The sequence below is a fragment of the Mustela erminea genome, chromosome 8 (genome assembly GCF_009829155.1).
Source record: "Mustela erminea isolate mMusErm1 chromosome 8, mMusErm1.Pri, whole genome shotgun sequence".
Lineage (NCBI taxonomy): Eukaryota > Metazoa > Chordata > Mammalia > Carnivora > Mustelidae > Mustela > Mustela erminea.
In genome coordinates this window covers 39380458-39402805 of record NC_045621.1, presented here as the reverse complement: position 1 = coordinate 39402805, position 22348 = coordinate 39380458, and the positions used below count along the sequence as shown (strand labels likewise).

Sequence of the window (22348 nt, the reverse complement as noted above, 5' to 3'; positions counted from 1 at the left end):
GAGGAATGGATAAAGAAATCATGGTGCATACATACACATACAATGGAATATTACTCAGAAATAAAAAAGGGATGATATCTTGCCATTTGTGACCACACTGATGGACCTCAAAGTGACCTGCTAAGTGAAATAGGCCAACCAAAGAAAGCCAAGTACTGTTGGGTCTCTTATATGTGGAATCTTAGGAAAAAAAAAAAAAAAAACCTCAGAGATACAGACAGGTAGTTGCCAGTGGAGGCGAGGCAAGGATACAGGAAAAGGGCAGAGAGTGGGTGGAGGGAGTCAAAAGGTTCCAATCAAAGAGTCTACATTAATCCTATGTGCACTTGACTACAGGTAAATACAAAAAGGTAATTAAAAAGGAAAAGAAGATGACAGCAGCTGTTCACTGGCTGGATCTTTGGCCAAAATCACAAATACAGAAGCTGGGCTCTCAGAATGAGAGGAATGAGAGAATGCATTCAGAATGGAACACAACCAACATTTTCAAGCGAGCCACGTAACACATGGCCATGCCTCTATTTACCAATCCCATAATTCTAAAATACACTTAATTCAAAGAATATGTGCCCTGCCTCACTCTCTATCTCATTACGTACTTCCTACCTCATACTTCATGCCCAAGGAGACCTACGTTGCCTTCTTCCACACTGTTTCACCAATCATGTTTTCATCGGTGCCCACCTTCCCCACACCTCCTTCTCACACATAGCACTCATGTAATAGGCCCCAACTAGTCATCCTCCCATACCCACCAAGAAGTCACCTCCTCCAGGCTCCCAGTTCCTCCCAACACCCTCCCACATACCCCAGTAACACTTTCATTTGAGCACTTACCATCTATCCCTAAATCACTCATTCCCAAGACTGCCTGCCTTCCCTGGGCTGGGAGCTGGGAGAACAGAAAGCCAGTCTCATCCACCTTCGCCTTGGGCGCACCCAGGCGGCATACTCCTAACTGTGTACTGTTCCCAGCTCACTCCTCACAGAGGATGCTCAACAAACTTCTGCTGAGCCGAACCACTGACCTAGCTTGTAAAAGTATTCTGTAAACTATAAAGCGCTCAACAAATATTGTCTGGTGCTGTTTACTGGTTCCTTCTCAACCCTCGTCTCCATCACTTAGTGTCCATGTGCTCCCGGCAAACTCAACTATCAGCGCTCCTTACAGCCAAACCCTATTTTCCACTTTGGTCTTAGTAGCGCACACTGGTCTGTCTGTTCAGAAAGCTCTTTCTCTTATCGTCACTTGTTCCAACTGTACCAACTGCTCCAATACATCCCTTCAATTAAGCACTCCTAGACCAAATAAACGATTCCTAGACAACCCTAACTTTAAGTAATGGCTCCTTCCTCTCAAATCTCAGAGCACTTGCTCTGTCTAGTGGTGCTTAGCACCCCAAACTGCACTGTGGGTATAAGAAGTGGGAAGCCCTGGGCCTGCTCTCGAGCCATGTCCCTCAAGCACACAATGCAGAATAAACAGTTTAATGAGCCAGGGGTTACTTCTGATTCCACACAGCCAAGGAATAGCTGCCCAATACGTTTTAAGCACCTGGATAAGTGTTCCTCTCTTCAAGCCTTCTGAGACATCCTCCTTGGACATGTAGGTTTCAAATACGCTCTTTTTCTTCCCTCGTATGGACTTGTTCTTTGACTTTTTGTCACCTGGCGAAGCACCAACACCATGTGGGCCAACCACAGAGGACACACCTAGAAACATGAGGCAGCAATCAACTCTTTCCTCAACCAAGCATCTCTGTATTTTTAAACTGGAGATATTTTACCTTTTTTTTTTTTTTAATGTAGAAAGACTAATAAAAGAATGAAATGAACAGATAATAATTTCAAATAGTCACAAAAAGGAAAGAATAGGTAACAAGCATAAAATAAGGAAACGTGCATAAAATGTACATAAATGAGACTTAAGTTTTAAATCAGCACCACAACATGCAGAGAACATAATCTGAATAATGGGTTCAATATGCTTTGCTGTTTATAGACACAAACTTTTTAAAATAGGAATTACTAAAAGAATGTCTCTTTTCTAGAGGAAACTAAACAGCTGTACTCAATATAATAAATTAAGAAAACAAGAAACCACACTTAATTCTAGAATAAATAACATGGAAGAATATTTAATAGGTCACCAAAAGAATTACGGTGGCCCTCAGCCCTAGACACGCCCTGTGCCTCCATTTCACTGTTATTTTATTTCAGGTCTCCAGTTGCTAGAAGAGACTCCATTTTCCTTTTGCTACCTCTGGGGGTCCCCAAGGGCCGGAGGTTCAGCCTGAAGTCAGGATGGCTCATTACTGGTTCCAAGGTCACCTCTTCTCTCCAGATCCAGGGGGTCCTCCACTGCTCAGCTCAGAGTTCTTCCTGCCTTGAGTAGCTCAGTTGTCACAAGCTGAAACCAAAGAGAGACAGGTAACTGATGAGCACTTAACCTATGGTGTCCTCTGTGCTTTCAGAAATGTAGTACATGCATGATAAAAACATTGGCAGGGGGGCGGGGGGCTAGGTGGCTCAGTCGGTTAAGCGGATGCCTTCAGCTCGGGTCATGATCCCAGGGTCCTGCGATTGAGCCCTACATTAGGCTCCCTGCTCAGTGGCGAGTCTGCTTCTCCCTCTCCCTCTGCCTGCTGCTCTGCCTACTTGTACTCTCTATCTCTGTCACAGATAAATAAAATCTTAAAAAAAAAAAAACATTGTGGGAGGGAGGACCTCCTGTGTCCTTGTGTCACTCTCTCCTAGGCAGTTAGACAAGCACACCATCTGTCCTGAGTTTCTTTGTAATGTATCGCTAGCCTGCCTGTCTGGGCCACTTCAACTAAAAACCTCCACAAACAGGGCAATGAGGTGGGGATGAAAGAGCTCTGCAGTTCCATTCAGCTTCTGAAATGGGTAAGAGTGGGAGGAAATAGAATTTTGAAAAAAGGTATAAAGGTATAAAGATCTGGGATCTCAAGGCTATAATGAAATAGGTACTAAACTAAACTAAAAGATACAGAACTTACTAAGTTTCGCATTGGGCAAAAGACATATGTTGATAAACTAAGTAAATTAATTCCTTTGTAATTCATCAACAAAATCTAATTTGCAGCCACAACTGGATATCCAAAACTATGCAGGGAACCCAGGTGATTCACTAGCTTTCAAAAAATGGCAACACTGCAGTTGGGCATATATGTCCCTACTCCTACCTGACATCACTTCAAGCCAATCATCTGTCCGCAAGCTCAAGGCAGCTGCTTCTAAGGAATCTAAGGCAGCTGCCTGGATCAGTAGACTGGAGTCCAGGGCTGTGGAGCTGGCCGCTGGCCTTCCACCTGGATACTGAACACATCATCACAATTTCTACTTTCTACTCTCAGCTGGCCACCAGCCCAGGGATTCCAGCCTATACTTGCAAATTTCCAAAATCCTAGAGGGCAGGCTTCTTTCCCATAAAATGTATCAAGATGTCATTCTCAACACTAGCTTCCATTTCCTGTAAATTTCCCACATACATCTTTCACTGAAATGATATAATTTTTCTCTAAAGTGAAATTAATACTTACTCAGGAAAAGAGAAGCTACAACGACAAAGGGTAATGGGCCACATAGCAATACATGAAGAGATTCAGAGGTAAAGTGGGAAAAAAAAAAAGGCAAAAAGGGAGAGAAACAGATGGTCTTAGATAAATAACAAAATAATGGGAAGGGTGCACACAGGAGGCCAGACTACCTGATGGTTTAATTCAGAAGGCATTCATCCACTTATTAACTCAACAAATACTTGGACAGTGTACTATACTAGGCACAGTGAAAAATACAAAAGCTAATTAGATTTCTAAAAATCATACCAATATAAAAATACAAGTTGGGAAGTGATAAGCAGTCTATTTTTTAAGTATGGGTAAATGTACCTATGATGGAAGAAAGTACCTGTGGGTCAGAAAATCTGAGAGAACTTCAGGAAAGCTGTGAAGGAAGAACTGAGAATGTGAGAAAAGCATGCTGCTGACAAAAGAAACAAAAGTAGAGACACAAACAGAAAAACATAGGCAGGTTCTTACAACATTAATTCCATTTGGAGAGAGTCCAGCCTGTATGGAGGAGGTAGTGGCAAGGCAAATAAAACAAGTTGGAAGGTCTAGAAAACCAGCCTGCTTTTCAAAGGCAGTAAGGAATTTCTGAAGCATGAATGAGCAGAAGAGAAGAAAGACAGATCAGAACTGTGTTTCAGGAAAAATGAACCTGGCACAGGAGTCAGTCATCTGGAACTGAGAAAGACAGTGGCAGCTGCACCTTAGGAAAGAAACAGAACAGACAGGAGAGAAAGAAAGGAAGGCCTGAACTAGAGTTGAACAAGCACACACTGAAAAGAAGAAACCCCGTGACATGGTATTATTTATTACACTGGACAAATTGGCACCACATGGCAGGCAGGCAGATCTGGAATCTTTAGAGCAAGAAGGTAGGAAATGTTCAAGATTTCAAGCAAGGAGACTGAAGATTATAACATCACTGAGTTAAAGATAATGAATTCCACTTAGGGTGTTCCCTATCTCTATGTGAACATATACCTCTATGCATACCTGTACACATGGAAATGTGCCTCTATGAATACCTCTACCTCAAGTCTTTGGAAACTGGAGCACAAGTTAGATATATTAGCCATCCATTTGCATAAAAATGGTAACCGAGAGTTTTCTAGAATGGATGAGACTGCCAAGAAAGGCTGAGCTGATACAGAAGGAGCCCACAACAAAATCCAAGTTAGGGAAACTTTTAGGAAATGCAAAGAAGTAGAAAATATAACAAAGGAGCTAACAAAGATGTAGGAAAAGAACCAACAGAGTCAAATGTTAAGAAAACAAGATAGAAAATAACTTCCAAAGGAGAACAAGTTAATGATCATGATTGACAACCACTACTGAGTAAGAATAGAATTCATGGCAACCAACATTAAGGTGAAGGGTTGGGGACAAGCTGCAAGTGGGAAAAAGACAATACAAAACCAAAGGCCAGAAATGGAAATGGATGCTTTGTATCAAGTCCTGATGCAGGCAAGAGCTCAAAACTATTAGTTAAGTGAAATGAAGACAGAGATCTCAACTCAAATGTCCCAAGATCAGCTGCAGCTCTAACTTTCCTTCACAGCAAATACCACCCCACCCCCCAGATGGCATGATTTATACCTACCTTGTCTCTCTAACTCAGGATTACAAGGAATTTTTGGTTGGGCTCATTGTTATAACCACAGTGACTCCTATAGTTCCTGGGGTGGAATACGTATTCATTATTCACTTCTTAAATGAGTAGATGAGTTTATTTTCATGAATAAGCAGTTTTTCATTTCAAGTTTTTTTCAGTTCTTTTCAGTTTTTGTTTTCAAAAATGAGCAGAGCAGGATCATTCAGAGAAACTACATTAAAAACAAGTCAGCAGGATATGAGGAGTCAAGATGGCAGAGAAGTAGCAGGCTGAGACTACTTCAGGTAGCAGGAGATCAGCTAGATAGCTTATCTAAAGATTGCAAACACCTACAAATGCAACGGGAGATAGAAGAGAAGAAGAATAACAATTCTAGAAACAGAAAATCAACCACTTTCTGAAAGGCAGGACTGGCGGAGAAGTGAATCCAAAGCTACGAGAAGATAGACCGCGGGGGGAGTGGCTGGCTCCCGGCAAGCGGCAGAGCAACGGAGCACAGAATCAGGACTTTTAAAAGTCTGTTCTGCTGAGGGACATCGCTCTAGAGGCTAAACCAGGGTGAAGCCCACGTGGGGTCAGCATGGCCTCAGGTCCCGCAGGGTCACAGAAGGATCGGGGGTGTCTGAGTGTCGCAGAGCTTGCAGGTATTAGAACAGGGAAGCCGGCTACAGAGACAGAGCCGAGGACAGGGTTACCTTGAGCGGGTCACAGGCTCGGTGAGCTCAGAACACAGCCGGAGGCCAGGGAGACGGGAGTAAATGGGTGCTGTTCTCTGAGGGCGCACTGAGGAATGGGGGCCGAGCTCTCGGCTCCTCCAGGCCGGAGACCGGGAGACCGCCATTTTCATTCCCGACTCTACAGGAAGCGCTCAGGGAACAAAAGCTCCCAAAAGCAAAACCAAGCAGACTACTCAGCCCGGCCCCTGGTAAGGACGGTGCAATTCCTCCTGGGGCAAAGACACTTGCGAATCACTACAACAGGCCCCTCCTCCAGAAGATCAACAAGAAGTCCAGCCAGGACCAAGTTTACCTACCAAGGAGTGCGGTTTCAATACCAAAGAGAGGAGTGGAATTCCAGAGGAGGAGAAAGCAAAGCCCGGAACTCATGGCTTTCTCCCCATGATTCTTTAGTCTTGCAGTTAATTTAATTATTTTTTTCAACTTTTTTTCTCTCTTCTTCTGCTAAATTTTTTAAACTTTTACCCTTTTCTTTTTTTTTTAACATTTTTAACTAGTTTATCTAATATATACATTTTTTCTTTTTTATATTTTTTCTTTATTTGTTTTCTTTTTTTAATTGGGTTTTTTTTTTTTCCTTTCTGAACCTCTTTTTATCCCCCTCCTCCCCCTTCACAATTTGGGATCTCTTCTGATTTGGTTAAAGCATATTTTCCTGGGGTCTTTGCCACCCTTTTAGTATTTTGCTTGCTCCTTCATATACTCCTATCTGGACAAAATAACAAGACGGAAAAATTCACCACAAAAAAACAAGAGGCAGTACCGAAGGCTAGGGACTTAATCAATGCAGACATTGGTAATATGTCAGATCTAGAGTTCAGAATGACAATTCTCAAGGTTCTAGCCGGGCTCAAAAAAGGCATGAAAGATATTAGAGAAACCCTCTCAGGAGATATAAAAGCCCTTTCGGGAGAAATAAAAGAATTTAAATCTAACCAAGTTGAAATCAAAAAAGCTATTAATGAGGTGCAATCAAAAATGCAGGCTTTGACTGCTAAGATAAATGAGGCAAAAGAATTAGCGATATAGAAGAACAAATGACAGAGAATAAAGAAGCTGAGCAAAAGAGAGACAAACAGCTACTGGACCATGAGGGGAGAATTTGAGAGATAAGTGACACCCTAAGACAAAACAACATTAGAATAACTGGGATTCCAGAAGTAGAAGAAAGAGAGAGGGGAGCAGAAAGTATATTGGAGAGAATTTCCCCAATATGGCAAAGGGAACAAGCATCAAAATCCAGGAGGTGCAGAGAACCCCCCTCAAAATCAATAAGAATGGGTCCACACCCTGTCACCTAATAGTAAAATTTACAAGTCTTAGTGACAAAGAGAAAATCCTGAAAGCAGTCCAGGAAAAGAAGTCTGTAACATACAATGGTAAAAATATTAGATTGGCAGCAGACTTATCCACAGAGAACTGGCAGGCCAGAAAGAGCTGGCATGATATATTCAGAGCACTAAACGAGAAAAACATGCAGCCAAGAATACTATATCCAGCTAGGCTATCATTGAAAATAGAAGGAGAGATTAAAAGCTTCCAGGACAAACAAAAACTGAAAGAATTTGCAAACACCAAACCAGCTCTACAGGAAATATTGAATGGGGTCCTCTAAGCAAAGAGAGAGCCTAAAAGTAGTACAGCAGAAAGGAACAGAGACAATATACAGTAACAGTCATCTTACAGGCAATACAATGGCACTAAATTCATATCTCTCAATAGTTACCCTGAATGTTAATGGGCTAAATGCCCCAATCAAAAGACACAGGGTATCAGAATGGATACAAAAACAAAACCAATCTATATGTTGCCTACAATAAATTCATTTTAAACCCGAAGACACCTCCAGATTTAAAGTGAGGGGGTGGGAAACAATTTACCATGCTAATGGACATCAAAAGAAAGCAGAAGTGGCAATCCTTATATCAGAACAATTAGATTTTAACCCAAAGACTATAATAAGAGATGAGGAAGGACACTATATCATACTCAAAGGATCTGTCCAACAAGAAGATCTAACAATTTTAAATATCTATGCCCCTAACATGGGAGCAGCCAACTATATAAACCAATTAATAACAAAATCAAAGAAACACATCAACAATAATACAATAATAGTAGGGGACTTTAACACTCCCCTCACTGAAATGGACAGATCATCCAAGCAAAAGATCAACAAGGAAATGAAGGCCTTAAATGACACACTGGACCAGATGGACATCACAGATATATTCAGAACATTTCATCCCAAAGCAACAGAATACACATTCTTCTCTAGTGCACATGGAACATTTTCCAGAATAGATCACATCCTCGGTCCTAAATCAGGTCTCAACCAGTATCAAAAGATTTGGATCATTCCCTGCATATTTTCAGACCACAATGCTCTGAAGCTAGAACTCAATCACAAGAGGAAATTTGGAAAGAACCCAAATACATGGAGACTAAACAGCATCCTTCTAAAGAATGAATGGGTCAACCAGGAAATTAAAGAAGAATTGAAAAAATTCATGGAAACAAATGATAAGGAAAACACAATGGTTCAAAGCCTGTGGGACACAACAATGGCATTCCTGAGAGGAAAATATATGGTGGTACAATCCTTTCTCAAGAAACAAGAAAGGTCTCAGGTACACAACCTAACCCTACACCTAAAGGAGCCTCGGAGAAAGAACAAGAAAGAAACCCTAAACCCAGCGGGAGAAGAGAAATAATAAAGATCAGTGCAGAAATCAATGAAATAAAAACCAAAAAAAACAATAGAACAAATCAACAAAACTAGGAGCTGGTTCTTTGAAAGAATTACTAAGATTGATAAGCCCCTGGCCAGACTTATCCAAAAGAAAAGGGAAAGGACCCAAATAAATAAGATCATGAATGAAAGAGGAGAGATCACAACTAACACTAAAGAAATACAGATAATTATAAGAATATACTAAGAGCAACTCTATGCCAACAAATTTGACAATCTGGAAGAAATGGATGCATTCCTAGAGACATATAAACTACCACAACTGAACCAGGAAGAAAGAGAAAACCTGAACAGACTCATAACCAGTAAGGAGATTGAAACAGTCATCAAAAATCTCCAAACAAACAAGAGCCCAGGGCCAGACGGCTTCCCAGGGGAATTCTACCAAACATTTAAAGAAGAACTAATTCCTATTCTCCTGAAACTGTTCCAGAAAATAGAAATGGAAGGAAAACTTCCAAACTCATTTTATGAAGCCAGCATCACCTTGATCCCAAAACCAGACAAGAATCCCATCAAAAAAGAGAACTACAGACCAATATCCTTGATGAACACAGATGCGAAAATTCTCACCAAAATACTAGCCAATAGGATTCAACAGTACCTTAAAAGGATTATTCACCATGACCAAGTGGGATTTATTCCAGGGCCGCAAGGTTGGTTCAACATCCACAAATCAATCAATGTGATACAACACATTAATAAAAGAAAGAACAAGAACCATATAATACTCTCAACAGATGCTGAAAAAGCATCTGACAAAGTACAGCATCCCTCCCTGATCAAAACTCTTCAAAGAGTAGGGACAGAGGGCACATACCTCAATATCATCAAAGCCATCTATGAAAAACCCACCGCAAATATCATTCTCAATGGAGAAAAACTGAAAGCCTTTCCGCTAAGGTCAGGAACACGGCAGGGATGTCCATTATCACCACTGCTATTCAACATAGTACTAGAAGTCCCAGCCTCAGCAATCAGACAACAAAAGGAAGTTTACGGCATCCAAATCGGCAAAGAAGAAGTCAAACTATCACTCTTCCCAGATGATATGATACTATACGTGGAAAATCCAAAAGACTCCACTCCAAAACTGCTAGAACTTGTACAGGAATTCAGCAAAGTGTCAGGATATAAAATCAATGCACAGAAATCAGTTGCATTTCTCTACACAAACAACAAGACAGAAGAAAGAGAAATTAAGGAGTCAATCCCATTTACAATTGCACCCAAAACTATAAGGTACCTAGGAATAAACCTAACCAAAGAGGCTAAAAAATCTATACTCAGAAAACTATAAAGTACTCATGAAAGAAATTGAGGAAGACACAAAGAAATGGAAAAATGTTCCATGCTCCTGGACTGGAAGAATAAATATTGTGAAAATGTCTATGCTACCTAAAGCAATCTACACATTTAATGCAATTCCTATCAAAATACCATCCATTTTTTCCAAAGAAATGGAATAAATAATCCTAAAATTTCTATGGAACCAGAAAAGACCTCGAATAGCCAAAGGAATATTGAAAAAGAAAGCCAAAGTTGGTGGCATCACAATTCTGGACTTCAAGCTCTATTACAAAGCTGTCATCATCAAGACAGCATGGTACTGGCACAAAAACAGACACATAGATCAATGGAACAGAATAGAGAGCCCAGAAATAGACCCTCAACTCTATGGTCAACTCATCTTCAAAAAAGCAGGAAAGAATGTCCAATGGAAAAAAGACAGACTCTTTAATAAATGGTGTTGGGGAAATTGGACAGCCACATGCAGAAAAATGAAATTGGACGATTTCCTTACACCACACACGAAAATAGACTCAAAATGGATGAAGGACCTCAATGTGAGAAAGGAATCCATCAAAATCCTTGAGGAGAACACAGGCAGCAACCTCTTTGACCTCAGATGCAGCAACTTCTTCCTAGGAACATCGCCAAAGGCAAGGGAAGCAAGGGCAAAAATGAACTATTGGGATTTTATCAAGCTCAAAAGCTTTTGCACAGCAAAGGAAAGAGTTAACAAAACCAAAAGACAACTGACAGAATGGGAGAAGATATTTGCAAACGACATATCAGATAAATGGCTATTATCCAAAATCTATAAAGAACTTATCAAACTCAACACCCAAAGAACAAATAATCCAAACAAGAAATGGGCAGAAGACATGAACAGACATTTCTGCAAAGAAGACATCCAGATGGCCAACAGACACATGAAAAAGTGCTCCATATCACTCGGCATCAGGGAAATACAAATCAAAACCACAATGAGATATCACCTCACACCAGTCAGAATGGCTAAAATTAACAAGTCGGGAAATGACAGATGCTGGCAAGGATGCGGAGAAAGGGGAACCCTCCTACACTGTTGGTGGGAATGCTGGTGCAATCACTCTGGAAAACAGCATGGAGGTTCCTCAAAATGTTGAAAATAGAACTACCCTCTGACCCAGCAATTGCACTACTGGGTATTTACCCTAAAGATATAAACGTAGTGATCCGAGGGGGCACATGCGCCCGAATGTTTATAGCAGCAATGTCTACAATAGCCAAACTATGGAAAGAACCTAGATGTCCATCAACAGATGAATGGATAAAGAAGATGTGGTATATATACACAATGGAATACTATGTAGCCATCAAAAGAAATGAAATCTTGCCATTTGCGATGACGTAGATGGAACTAGAGGGTATCATGCTTAGCGAAATAAGTCAATCAGAGAAGAACAACTATCACATGATCTCCCTGATATGAGGAAGTGGAAATGCAACAGGGGGTTAAGGAGGTAGGAGAAGAATAAATGAAACAAGATGGGATTGGGAGGGAGACAAACCATAAGTGACTCTTAATCTCACAAAACAAACTGAGGGTTGCTGGGGAGAAAGAGGTTGGGAGAAGGGGGGTGGGGTCATGGACATTGGGGAGGGTATGTGCTATGGTGAGTGCTGTGAAGTGTGTAAACCTGGTGATTCACAGACCTGTACCCCTGGGGATAAAAATATATGTTTATAAAAAATTTTTTTTAAAAAGTCATCAAAGAAAAGGAAAAGAACACAGGACCCAGGAAACAAAGTTGGAAAGAGTAAGCCAAATAGCTGGGCAGAATATCAGCTTGCCTCTGGGTATCAAAGTACTAGAAGGAGAAGGAATGATTCCAAACAGAGAAGATACTAAGCAGAGTATGAATGAACAAGAACCTTCCCAACAACATAGGTCGAAAGGCCCACTAACCCAGGAGAAATCCTGGGCACCCCTACCTTAACACACTGAAAGGACAAGTCAGTTTCTAATCCTCACCAGTGAGGGACACTGATGTATTGCCCAAATGCCCACTAGTTCCCAGAGAGGGTGTCTTATCACGGAAATAGCTGTATATGCTAAAGAGATGGGCTGGGGTTAGGATGAACAGGCAGTAATGATCAACAGTGCCCCATGGTACAAAAACACAGAAACGAGGTGGAATGGGGGGACAGGCACTAGACTTGAAAAGGAGTAAATCTGAAGAAACAATGGAGCGGTGTCTTAAGACCCTTTATATTCCCCAAACCTGGCACAATGATACTGCAGAGTGGATGTGCCCAAAAATTTGAATAAATGAAGTCTATTTAGAGCAGAAACAGCTTATAATGAATACCCACTAATGAGAAATTTAAGCAGAAGAGCCAGGACTACGGTAAGGCATGCCACGCACCTAGGATGCAAAATTTATAAAGGCAAAATCATGCCAGCACCAACCCCACACCCTGCAGTTGCAGGACTTGGAGAGAGACTCGTGAAATGTTCATCCCCTAGGCATCTTATTCGCCTTAACCTCTATCCCAGCCCTGATAAGAAACGAAAGTTATGAACCCGGGCAGTAAAAAAAAAAACTGCAAGGAGATAAAATTGAAAGAAAAGTTCAAAGACAGAAAATGTTGAGCCTATTCAGAAGGTAAGATGGAGCCAACAGAAAGCGTGACACAGTAAAACAAATGAAAGAACACACTATTGATGGAATAGACTTTTTAAAAGTTTAAAATAAACCTCACACTGAGGCAGGAGCAAGAGGGCAGAGGAGTAGGAAACCTAAACTTCTTCTGGTCCGAGGAATTCAGCTTGGTAGTTATCAAACCATTCTGAACACATACAAACTCAACAGGAGATCAAAGAAAAGAATAGCAGCAATTCTGTGAACAAAAAGCGACCACCTTCTAGAATGTAGGATATGTGAGGAAGTGAATCCAAGGTGATATATGGGAAGATGGGGGTGGGAGGAGGGCAGCAGAGCACAAAATAAGAACTTTTAGAAGTCTGCTCCACAGAGGAATGTTGCTCCAGTGGTTAAGAGGGGGGTGGAATCCTCACTGGGTCAGTGTGGTCTCAGGACCCTTGGGGTCACAGAAAGACCAGGGGTGCTTGAGAGTGGCAGAGCTCCCAGGTATTGGAGCAGGGAAGCCAGCTGCGAAGACAGATCCGAGGAGGCAGCAGCTTGGGGTTGCCATAAACTAATTTCCGGCACAGTCACACCACTGCTCTTTAAGCAGGAACCCCACAAGTGGCAGATCCGGGGAGACCCCCCCACTTCCTCCACTGAGAGGAGCAGCATGGGAGCACACTGCAAGAATCAGCTGAGTTTCGAGATTCCAAACAGGGCCATCTGCTAGAGATAGAAACGCTGGGTCACAGGCCGGGTGAGCACAAAGTGCAGCTGGAGACCAGGGCAACAGAGGAGTGACTGACTGCTTTTCTCAGAGGGCTCACTGAACAGGGAGGCCCTGAGCTCTCAGCTCCTCCAGAGTCAGAGATTGGGAGAGGCAGCCATTTTCATTCTCGTCCTCCAAAGCTGTAGGGAAAGCTTTCTAGGAACAAAAGCTATCTAGAGCAAACTGAAGCAGATTACTTAGCCTAGCCCCTGGCAAGGGCGTGCAGTTCCGCCTCCAGCAAAGACATTTGAGAATCACTAAAACTGGCCCCTCCCACAGAAGATCAGCAAGAACATCCAGCCAAGCCAAGTTTACCGATCAATGAGAACTCCAAAACTCTAACACTACAGGAATACAGCACATAGACTTCATGGCTTTTTCCCATGATTCAAAGTAAAATTTTTAAATTTTTCTTTATTTTTTTCTTTTTCAATTTTTTTTTTTAATTTTCCTCTTTCCTATTTTAACCAACATCTTATCAATTCCTGTTCAAAAATGGAGGCTCTTACTGCTAGGACAAATGAGGCAAAAGAGAATTAGTGATATAGAAGACCAAATAATGGAGAATAAGGAAGCTGAGAAAAAGGGAGACAAATAATTACTGGATCATGAGGGAAGAATTCAACAGATAAGTGATACCTTAAGATGAAACAATATTAGAAAAACTGGGATCCCAGAAGAAGAAGAAAAAGGAAGCAAAAGGTATATTGGAGCAAATTATAGCACAGAACTTCCCTGATTTAGGGAAGGAAACAGGCATCAAAATCCAGTAAACACAGAGAAGCCTCCTCAAAATCAATAAAAATAGGTCAACACCCTGTCATCTAAGAGTAAAATTTAAAATCTCAGAGACAAAAAGAAAATCCTGAAAGCAGCTCAAAACAAGAGGTCTGTAACCTACAATGGTGGAAATATTAGATTGGTGGCAGACCTAGCTACAGAGACAGAGACTTGGCAAGCCAGAAAGGTCTGGCGTTGATATATTCAGAGCACTAAACAAGAAAAATATGCAGCCAAGAATACTATAACCAGCTAGGCTGTCATTGAAAATAGAAGGAAAAATAAAAAGCTTCCAGGACACACAAAAACTAGAAGAATTTGCAAACACCAAATCAGCCCTAAAGAAATTACTGAAAGGAGTCCTCTAAGCAAAGAAAGAGCCTAAAAATAACATAGACCAGAAAGGAACAGAGACAATATACAGTAACAGTCACCCAACAGGCAATACAATGGCACTAAATTCATATCTCTCGATAGTTACCCTGAATGTAAATGGGCTACATGCCCCAATCAAAAGACACAGGGTATCAGAATGGATAAATAAACAAAACCCATCAATAAGCTGTCTACAAGAAACTCATTTTAGACCCAAAGACACCTCCAGACTTAAAGTGAGGGGGTGGAAAACAATTTACCATGCTAATGGACATCAAAAGAAAGCTGGGGTGGCAATCCTTATATCAGATCAATTAGATTTTAACCCAAAGACTATAATAAGAGATGAGGAAGGACACTATATCACACTTAAAGGGTGTCCATTAAGAAGATCTAACAATTTTAAGTATCTATGCCCCTAACACGTGAGCAGCCAATTATATAAATCAATTAATAACAAAATCAAAGAAACATATCGACAATAATACAATAATAGTAGGAGACTTTTAACACCCCCCTCACTGAAATGGACAGATCATCTAAGCAAAAGATCAACAAGGAAATAAAGGCTTTAAATGACACAGTGGACCAGATGGACATCACAGATATATTCAAAATATTCCATCTCAAAGCAAAAGAATACACATTCTTTTCTAGTGCACATGGAACATTCTCCAGAATAAATCCCATCCTAGGTCACAAATCAGGATTTAACCAGTACCAAAATACTGAGATCATTCCCTGTATATTTTCAGACCACAATGCTTTGAAACTAGAACTCAACCACAAGAGGAAAGTTGAAAGAACTCAAACACATGGAAGCTAAAGAGCATCGTACTAAAGAATGAATGGATCAACCAGGAAATTAAAGAAGAATTTTTAAAAATCATGGAAATAAATGAAAATGAAAACACAACTGTTCAAAATCATTGGGATGCAGCAAAGGTGTTCCTAAGAGAAAAGCATATACCAATAAAGCCCTTCTCAAGAAACAAGAAGGGTCTCAAATACACGACCTAACCCTACATCTAAAGAAGCTAGAGAAAGAACAGCAAATAAAGCCTAAACCCAACAGAAGAAGAGAAATAATAAATATAGAACAGAAATCAATGAAATACAAACCAAAAGACCGCAGAACAGATCAACAAAACTAGGAGCTTGTTTTTTCAAACAATTAATAAGATTGATAAACCCCTGGCCAGACTTACCAAAAAGGAAAGAGAAAGGACCCAAATTAATGAAATCATGAATAAAAGAGAAGAGATCACAACCAACACAAAAGAAATACAAACAATTATGAGCAACTCTACACAAGCAAATTAGACAATCTGGAAGAAATGGGTGCATCCCTAGAGATGTATAAACTACAAAAACTGAACCAGGAAGAAATAGAAAACCTGAACAGACAAATAACCATTAAGGAAATTAAAGCAGTAATCAAAAATCTCCCAAAAAACGAGAGCCCAGGGCCAGACAGCTTCTCAGGAGAATTCTACCAAACATTTAAAGAAGAATTAATACCTATTCTCCTGAAACTGTTCCAAAAAATAGAAATGGAAGGAAAACTTCCAAACTCATTTTATGAGGCCAGCATTACCTTGATCCCAAAACCAGACAAAGACCCCATCAAAATGGAGAATTACAGGCCAATATCTCTGATGAACATGGATGCAAAAATTCCCATCAAAATACTACCCAAAATAGGATCCAACGGTACATTAAAAGAATTATTCACCACGACCAAGTGGGATTTATTCCAGGGCTGCAAGGTTGGTTCAACATCTCCAAATCAATCCATGTGATACATTACTAAAAGAAAGAACAAGAACCATATGATACTCTCAATAGATGCCAAAAAAAATTTGACAAAGTACAGCATACTTTCTTGATCAAAACTCTTCACAGCATAAGGATAGAGGGAACATACCTCAATATCATAAAAGTCATCTATGAAACCCCACAGTGAATATCATCCTCAATCTTTTATCCTTAGGTCAGGAACATGGCAGAGCTGTCCACTATCACCACTGCTATTCAACATAGTACTAGAAGTCCTAGCCTCAGCAATCAGACAACAAAAATAAATAAAAGGCATTCGAATCAGTGAAGAAGTCAAATTCTCACTCTTTGCAGATGATATGACACTTTATGTAGAAAAACCAAGACTCCATTTCAAAACACCGAGGACTCATACAGGAATTCAGTAAAGTGTCAGGATATAAAATCAGTGCACAGAAATCAGTTGTATTTCTATACACCAATAAGACAGAAGAAAGAGAAATTAAGTAGCTGATTCCATTTACAATTGCACCCTAAACCAAAAGATACCTAGGAATAAATCTAACCAAAGAGTCAAAGAACCTGTATTCAGAAAATGAAGGGATACTCATGAAAGAAACTGAGGAAGACACAAAGAAATGGAAAAACATTCCATGCTCATGGACTAGAAGAACAAATATTGTGAAAATTTCTATGCTACCTAGAGCAATCTAAACATTTAATGCAATCCCTGTCAAAATATCACCTACTTTTTTAGAGAAATGGAACAAATAATCCCAAAATGTATATAGAATCAGAAAAGACCCCAAATAGCCAGAGAAATGTTGAAAAAGAAAACCAAAGCTGGCGGTATCACAATTCCAGACTTCAAGTTCTATTACAAAGCTGTAATCATCAAGACAGTATGGTACTGCCACAAAAACAGACGCATAGATCAATGGAACAGAATAGAGTCCAGAAATGGACCTTCAACTCTATGGCCAACTAATCTTCCACAAAGCAGGAAAGAATATTCAATGGGAAAAAATCAGTCTCTTCAACAAATGGTGTTGGGAAAATTGGACAGCCACATACAGAAAAATGAAGCTGGACCATTTCCTTACACCACACACAAAAACAGACTCAAAATGGATGAAAGACCTCAGTGTGAGGCAGGAATCCATCAACATTCTTGAGGAGAACACAGGCAGCAACCTCTTCGACCTCAGCCACAGCAACTACTTCCTAGGAACATCACCAAAGGCAAGGGAAGGACAAAAATGAACTATTGGGACTTCATCAAGATAAAAGCTTTTGCACAGCAAAGGAAAGAGTTAACAAAACCAAAAGACAACTGACAGAGTGGGAGAAGATATTTGCAAACGACATATCAGATAAATGGCTAGTATCCAAAATCTATAAAGAACTTATCAAACTCAACACACAAAGAACAAATAATCCAATCAAGAAATGGGCAGAGGAGATGAACAGACACTTCTCCAAAGAAGACACCCAAATGGCCAAAAGACACATGAAAAAGTGCTCAACATCACTCAGCATCAGGGAAATACAAATCAAAACCACAGTGAGATACCACCTCACACCAGTCAGAATGGCTAAATTTTAACCAGTCAGGAAATGACAGGTGTTGGTGAGGATGCGGAGAAAGGGGAACCCTCCTACACTGTTGGTGGGAATGCAAGCTGGTGCAGCTGCTCTGAAAAACAGTATGGAGTTCCCTCAAAAAGTTGAAAATAGAGCTACCTTATGACTTGGCACTACCTAAAGATACAAATATAGTGATCCAAAGGGGCACCTGCTCCCCAAAGTTTATAGCAGCAATGTTCACAATAGCCAAACTATGGAAAGAGCCTAGATGTCCATCAACAGATGAATGGATAAAGAAGATGTGGAATATATATATATATATATATATATATATATATATATATATATATATCACACACACACACACACACACACACACACACACACCCCTACACACACCCACACACACAGGAATATTATGCAGCCATCAAAAAAAAGAAATCTTGCCATTTGCCATGACATGGATGGAACTAGAGGGTTTTATGCTAAGTAAAATAAGTAAGTTGTAGAAAGGCAATTATCATATGATCTCACTGATATGAGGAATTTGAGAAACAAGACAGAGGATCACAGAGGAAGGGAGGGGAAAATGAAACAAGACAAAATCAGAGAGGGAGACAAACCATAAGAGACTTTTAATCTCAGGAAACAAACTGAGGGTTGCTGGCCAGGGGCAGGGCAGGGGAGATGGGGTGGCTGGGAGATGGACATTGGGGAGGGTATGTGCTACGGTGAGTGCTTTGAATTGTGTAAGACTGATAAATTACAGACCTGTACCACTGAAACAAATAATACACTATGTGTTAATTTTCTCTTTGAAAATAGAGAAGTAAACAATTTACATTATAAGTAATTGAGAAACATAAAATATCAACAAGTTGTACTCAAAAAACAGATAATCATGTCAAAAAATTGGGCAAAAGACATGAACAGGCACTCCTCCAAAGAAGACACACAAATGGCTAACAGACGCATGAAAAAATGTTCGCCACCCTTTGCCATCGGGGATACTCAAATCAAAATCACATTGAAATACCACCTTACACCAGTCAGAATGGCCAAAATTAACAAGACAGTAAACAACGAATGTTGGAGAGGATGTGGAGAAAGGGGAACCCTCTTACACTGTTAGTGGGAATGCAAGTTGGTGCAGCCACTTTAGAAAACAGTGTAGAGATTCCTTAAGAATTTAAAAATAGGGGCTCCTGGGTGGCTGCCTTCAGCTCAGTTCATGGTCTCAGGGTCCTGGAATCGAGCCCCACATCAGGCTCTCTGCTCAGTGAGGAGCCTGCTTTCCCCTCTCTCTCTCTCTGCCTGCCTCTGTGCCTACTTGTGATCTCTGTCAAGTAAGTAAATAAATAAAATCTTAAAAAAAAAAAAAAAAAGAATTTAAAAAGAAAGTTATCCTATGACCCTGCAACTGCACTACTGGGTATTTACCCCAAAGATACTGATGTAATGAAAAGAAGGGCCATATGTACCCCAATGTTCATAGCAGCAATGGCCACAATCACAAACTTGTGGAAAGAGCCAAGATGCCCTTCAACAGATGAACAGATAAAAAAGATGCAGTCCATGTATACAATGGAATATTATGCCTCCATCAGAAAGGATGAACACCCAACTATCAACATGGATAGGTCTGGAGGAGAATATGCTGAGTGAAATAAGTCAGGCAGAGAATCAATTATCATATGGTTTCACTTACTTGTGGAGCATAAGGAATAACATGGAGGACATTAGAAGGAAAGGAAAAGTGAATTGGGGGAAATCGGAAGGGGAGACGAAGCACAAGAGACTGTGGACTCTGAGAAACAAACTGAGGGTTTTGGAAGGGAAGGTGGAGGGGAGAGGTGAGCCTGGTGGTGGGTATTAAGGGGGGCACATATTGCATGGAGCACTGGGTGTAGTGCATGTGGTGTATCTTGGAACACTGAAAAAAATAAAATTAAAACTACTTAACCAAACTGCCAATACAGTGATACTTTATAACATGTTCTATAATAAAATTCAGTTTGAGTAAAATTTAAGTGTTTAAAAATGAGGGAGACAGGGGTGCCTGGGTGGCTCAGTCAGTTGGGCATCTGCCTTCAGCTCAGGTCATGATCCCAGGGTCCTGGGATCAAGTCTCATGTCGGGCTCCCTGCTCAGCATAGAGTCTGCTTTTCCCTCTCCCTCTGCTCCTCCCCATGCTTGTGCTCTCTCTTTTTCTCTTTATTCCACTGTCAAATAAATAAATTAAATTAAATCTAAAAAAAAAAAAATGAGGGAGAAAGAGGGGTGCCTTGGGTGGCTCAGTTGGTTAAGCGTCTGACTCCTGATTTCAGCTCAGGTCTAGATCTCAGTGGGGTGAGATCAAGCCCCGAGTCTGGCTCCACACTGGGCATGGAATCTGCTTAAGATTCTCTCTTCCTCTTCCCACTCCTCACCATCACCACACACACAAACACACACATGCTCTCTAAAAAAAGTGTGTGTGTGTTTGTGTGTGTGCGCACGCGCGTGTGTATGTACAAGAGACACAGAGAAAGAGACAGAGGGAGAGAGAAGACAGGGTAAATGATGCCCAGAATGGCTGAATAAGGAATTTGACAAATATTATCCCCTAGAACAAAAATAACAATAAAGCCAGATAAAATTATCAAAACCAACCATTTAAGGATTAGGATATTGACCAAAGACATACAAAAAATTGAGATGTGTTTACTCAAGAAAATCTACTGAATCTTGTTAAGAACAAAGAAAGTGTATTGTGGTTTAACCTGGAGTTCCCACTATCCCACAGCCACTCCCAATCCCTTGGTATGAAAGTCCCACCACAGCAGGGCAAGCTGTGAAGACTGGCAGCTTTGCTTAGCCAGAGGAAGCTAAATTCCTTTGGAGCAGAGCAAGAAGAATTCCATGCCCAGGGGCATTTTCAAAAACAATAATAATTCCAGGCACACAAACACACACACACAAAAAATTAGGAAGGCCAATATCACAACTAGCCTGAATCTGCAACACTAGTTAGGGCAAGTTACAAATAAGGAAACCAACCAGAAATTTAACAGGGAGAATTAGCAATGAGACAACCAAAATGGACCTTGACAAGAACCTATTTTCTTCTGCTATATGCACGCACATGACTTTAAACATGCAGGAAAGAAATGAGAAGGCCCTAGAGAGCTACTCATTCCAACATGAATGTGCCTTGCAAACACAGAAAGCAAAAGCCGGAGCTGATGAGTAAACTGTCTGAACTTCGAGTACATTCCCCCAAGTCTCATGAGAGCCACAGACAAAGGATGGGCGCCTCACTGTTTCAGAGTTTAAACACCTCTGAGAATTATAGCTGACTGTTGTGTTTCTGTTTTTTGTTTTGTTTTGTTTTTAAGATTTTATTTGACAGACAGAGATCACAAGTAGGCAGAGAGAAAGGAGGAAGCAGGCTCCTTGAAGATCAGAGAGCCCAATGCAGGGCTCAATCCCAGGACCTGGGATCATGACCCGAGCCGAAGGCAGAGGCTTTAACCCACTGAGCCACCCAGGCACCCCAAATTATAGCTGACTGTTAGGATATACTGACCCAAGGGAAACTACAAGAAAATTAGACTTACAAATAAAAACAAGAAAGGAAGAACTAGCAGAGACATCAGCATCCACACACTGTAGAAAAACAGACTCCAAAGAGTAAGTCCAGACAAGTCACTACACAAAAAGAACAACCAGCTCTGAGGGGAAAGGGATCAGAATGCTAACGTATTATCAAAAAAGTGCAGGTTTCAACAAAGATTATAACCAGTGCAAAAAACAGACAAGTGTGACCCATACATGGGAGATTGAAGGGAGGGGCAGCAGTTTCAATTAAAAATGTCTCACGGTGGGGCACCTGGGTGGCTCAGTGGGTTAAAGCCTCTGCCTTCAGCTTGGGTCATGACCCCAGAGTCCTGGGATCGAGCCCCACATTGGGCTCTCTGCTCAGCGGGAGCATGCTTCCCCACCCCCTGCCTGCCTCTGCCTACTTGTGATCTCTGTCTGTCAAATAAATAAGTAAAATCTTAAAAAAAAAAAAAAAAGTCTCAGGGAAAGCCTAGATTTAAGACTTAGGCAACAGAAACTTCAAAGCATGTATAACAAATATGTTCAAGGAACGAAAAGAAGTCAGCCATATAGTAAAGTATGACACAATGACTCACCACATAGAAAATATCAATACAGAAGGGTGCCTGGGTAGCTCAGTCGGTTGTCTGACTCCAGATTTCAGCTCAAATCATGATCTCAGGGTTGTGGGAATGAGACCCGCACTGGGCTCTGTGCTGAGCAGGGAACCTGCTTGGGTTTCTTTCTTTCTCTCTCTCTCTCTTCCTCCCTCCCTCCCTCCACCTCTGCCCCTCACCCTGCTCTCTCTCTAAAAATAAAATTAAGGGGCACCTGGGTAGCTCAGTTAAATGTCTGCTTTCAGCTCAGG

At 40.8% G+C, this 22348-nt stretch overlaps 1 protein-coding gene across 4 annotated transcripts in view; it reads right to left on the bottom strand.

Annotated features, from left to right (window-relative positions):
• The window catches only part of DIS3L2 (DIS3 like 3'-5' exoribonuclease 2), a 365245-nt gene that overhangs the window by 300906 nt on the left and 41991 nt on the right, over nucleotides 1–22348 (bottom strand). For 3 of the 4 annotated variants that reach the window (XM_032355174.1, XM_032355175.1, XM_032355176.1), the window contains 2 exons: nucleotides 2262–2410; nucleotides 1556–1713 (listed from right to left, as the gene is read on the bottom strand). In XM_032355174.1, coding sequence (XP_032211065.1) covers nucleotides 1556–1713; nucleotides 2262–2313 — 210 coding nt within the window. In that variant the 5' untranslated portion in view covers nucleotides 2314–2410. The remainder of the gene's footprint in view (nucleotides 1–1555; nucleotides 1714–2261; nucleotides 2411–22348) is intronic. The other variant, XM_032355177.1, reaches the window with a different exon arrangement.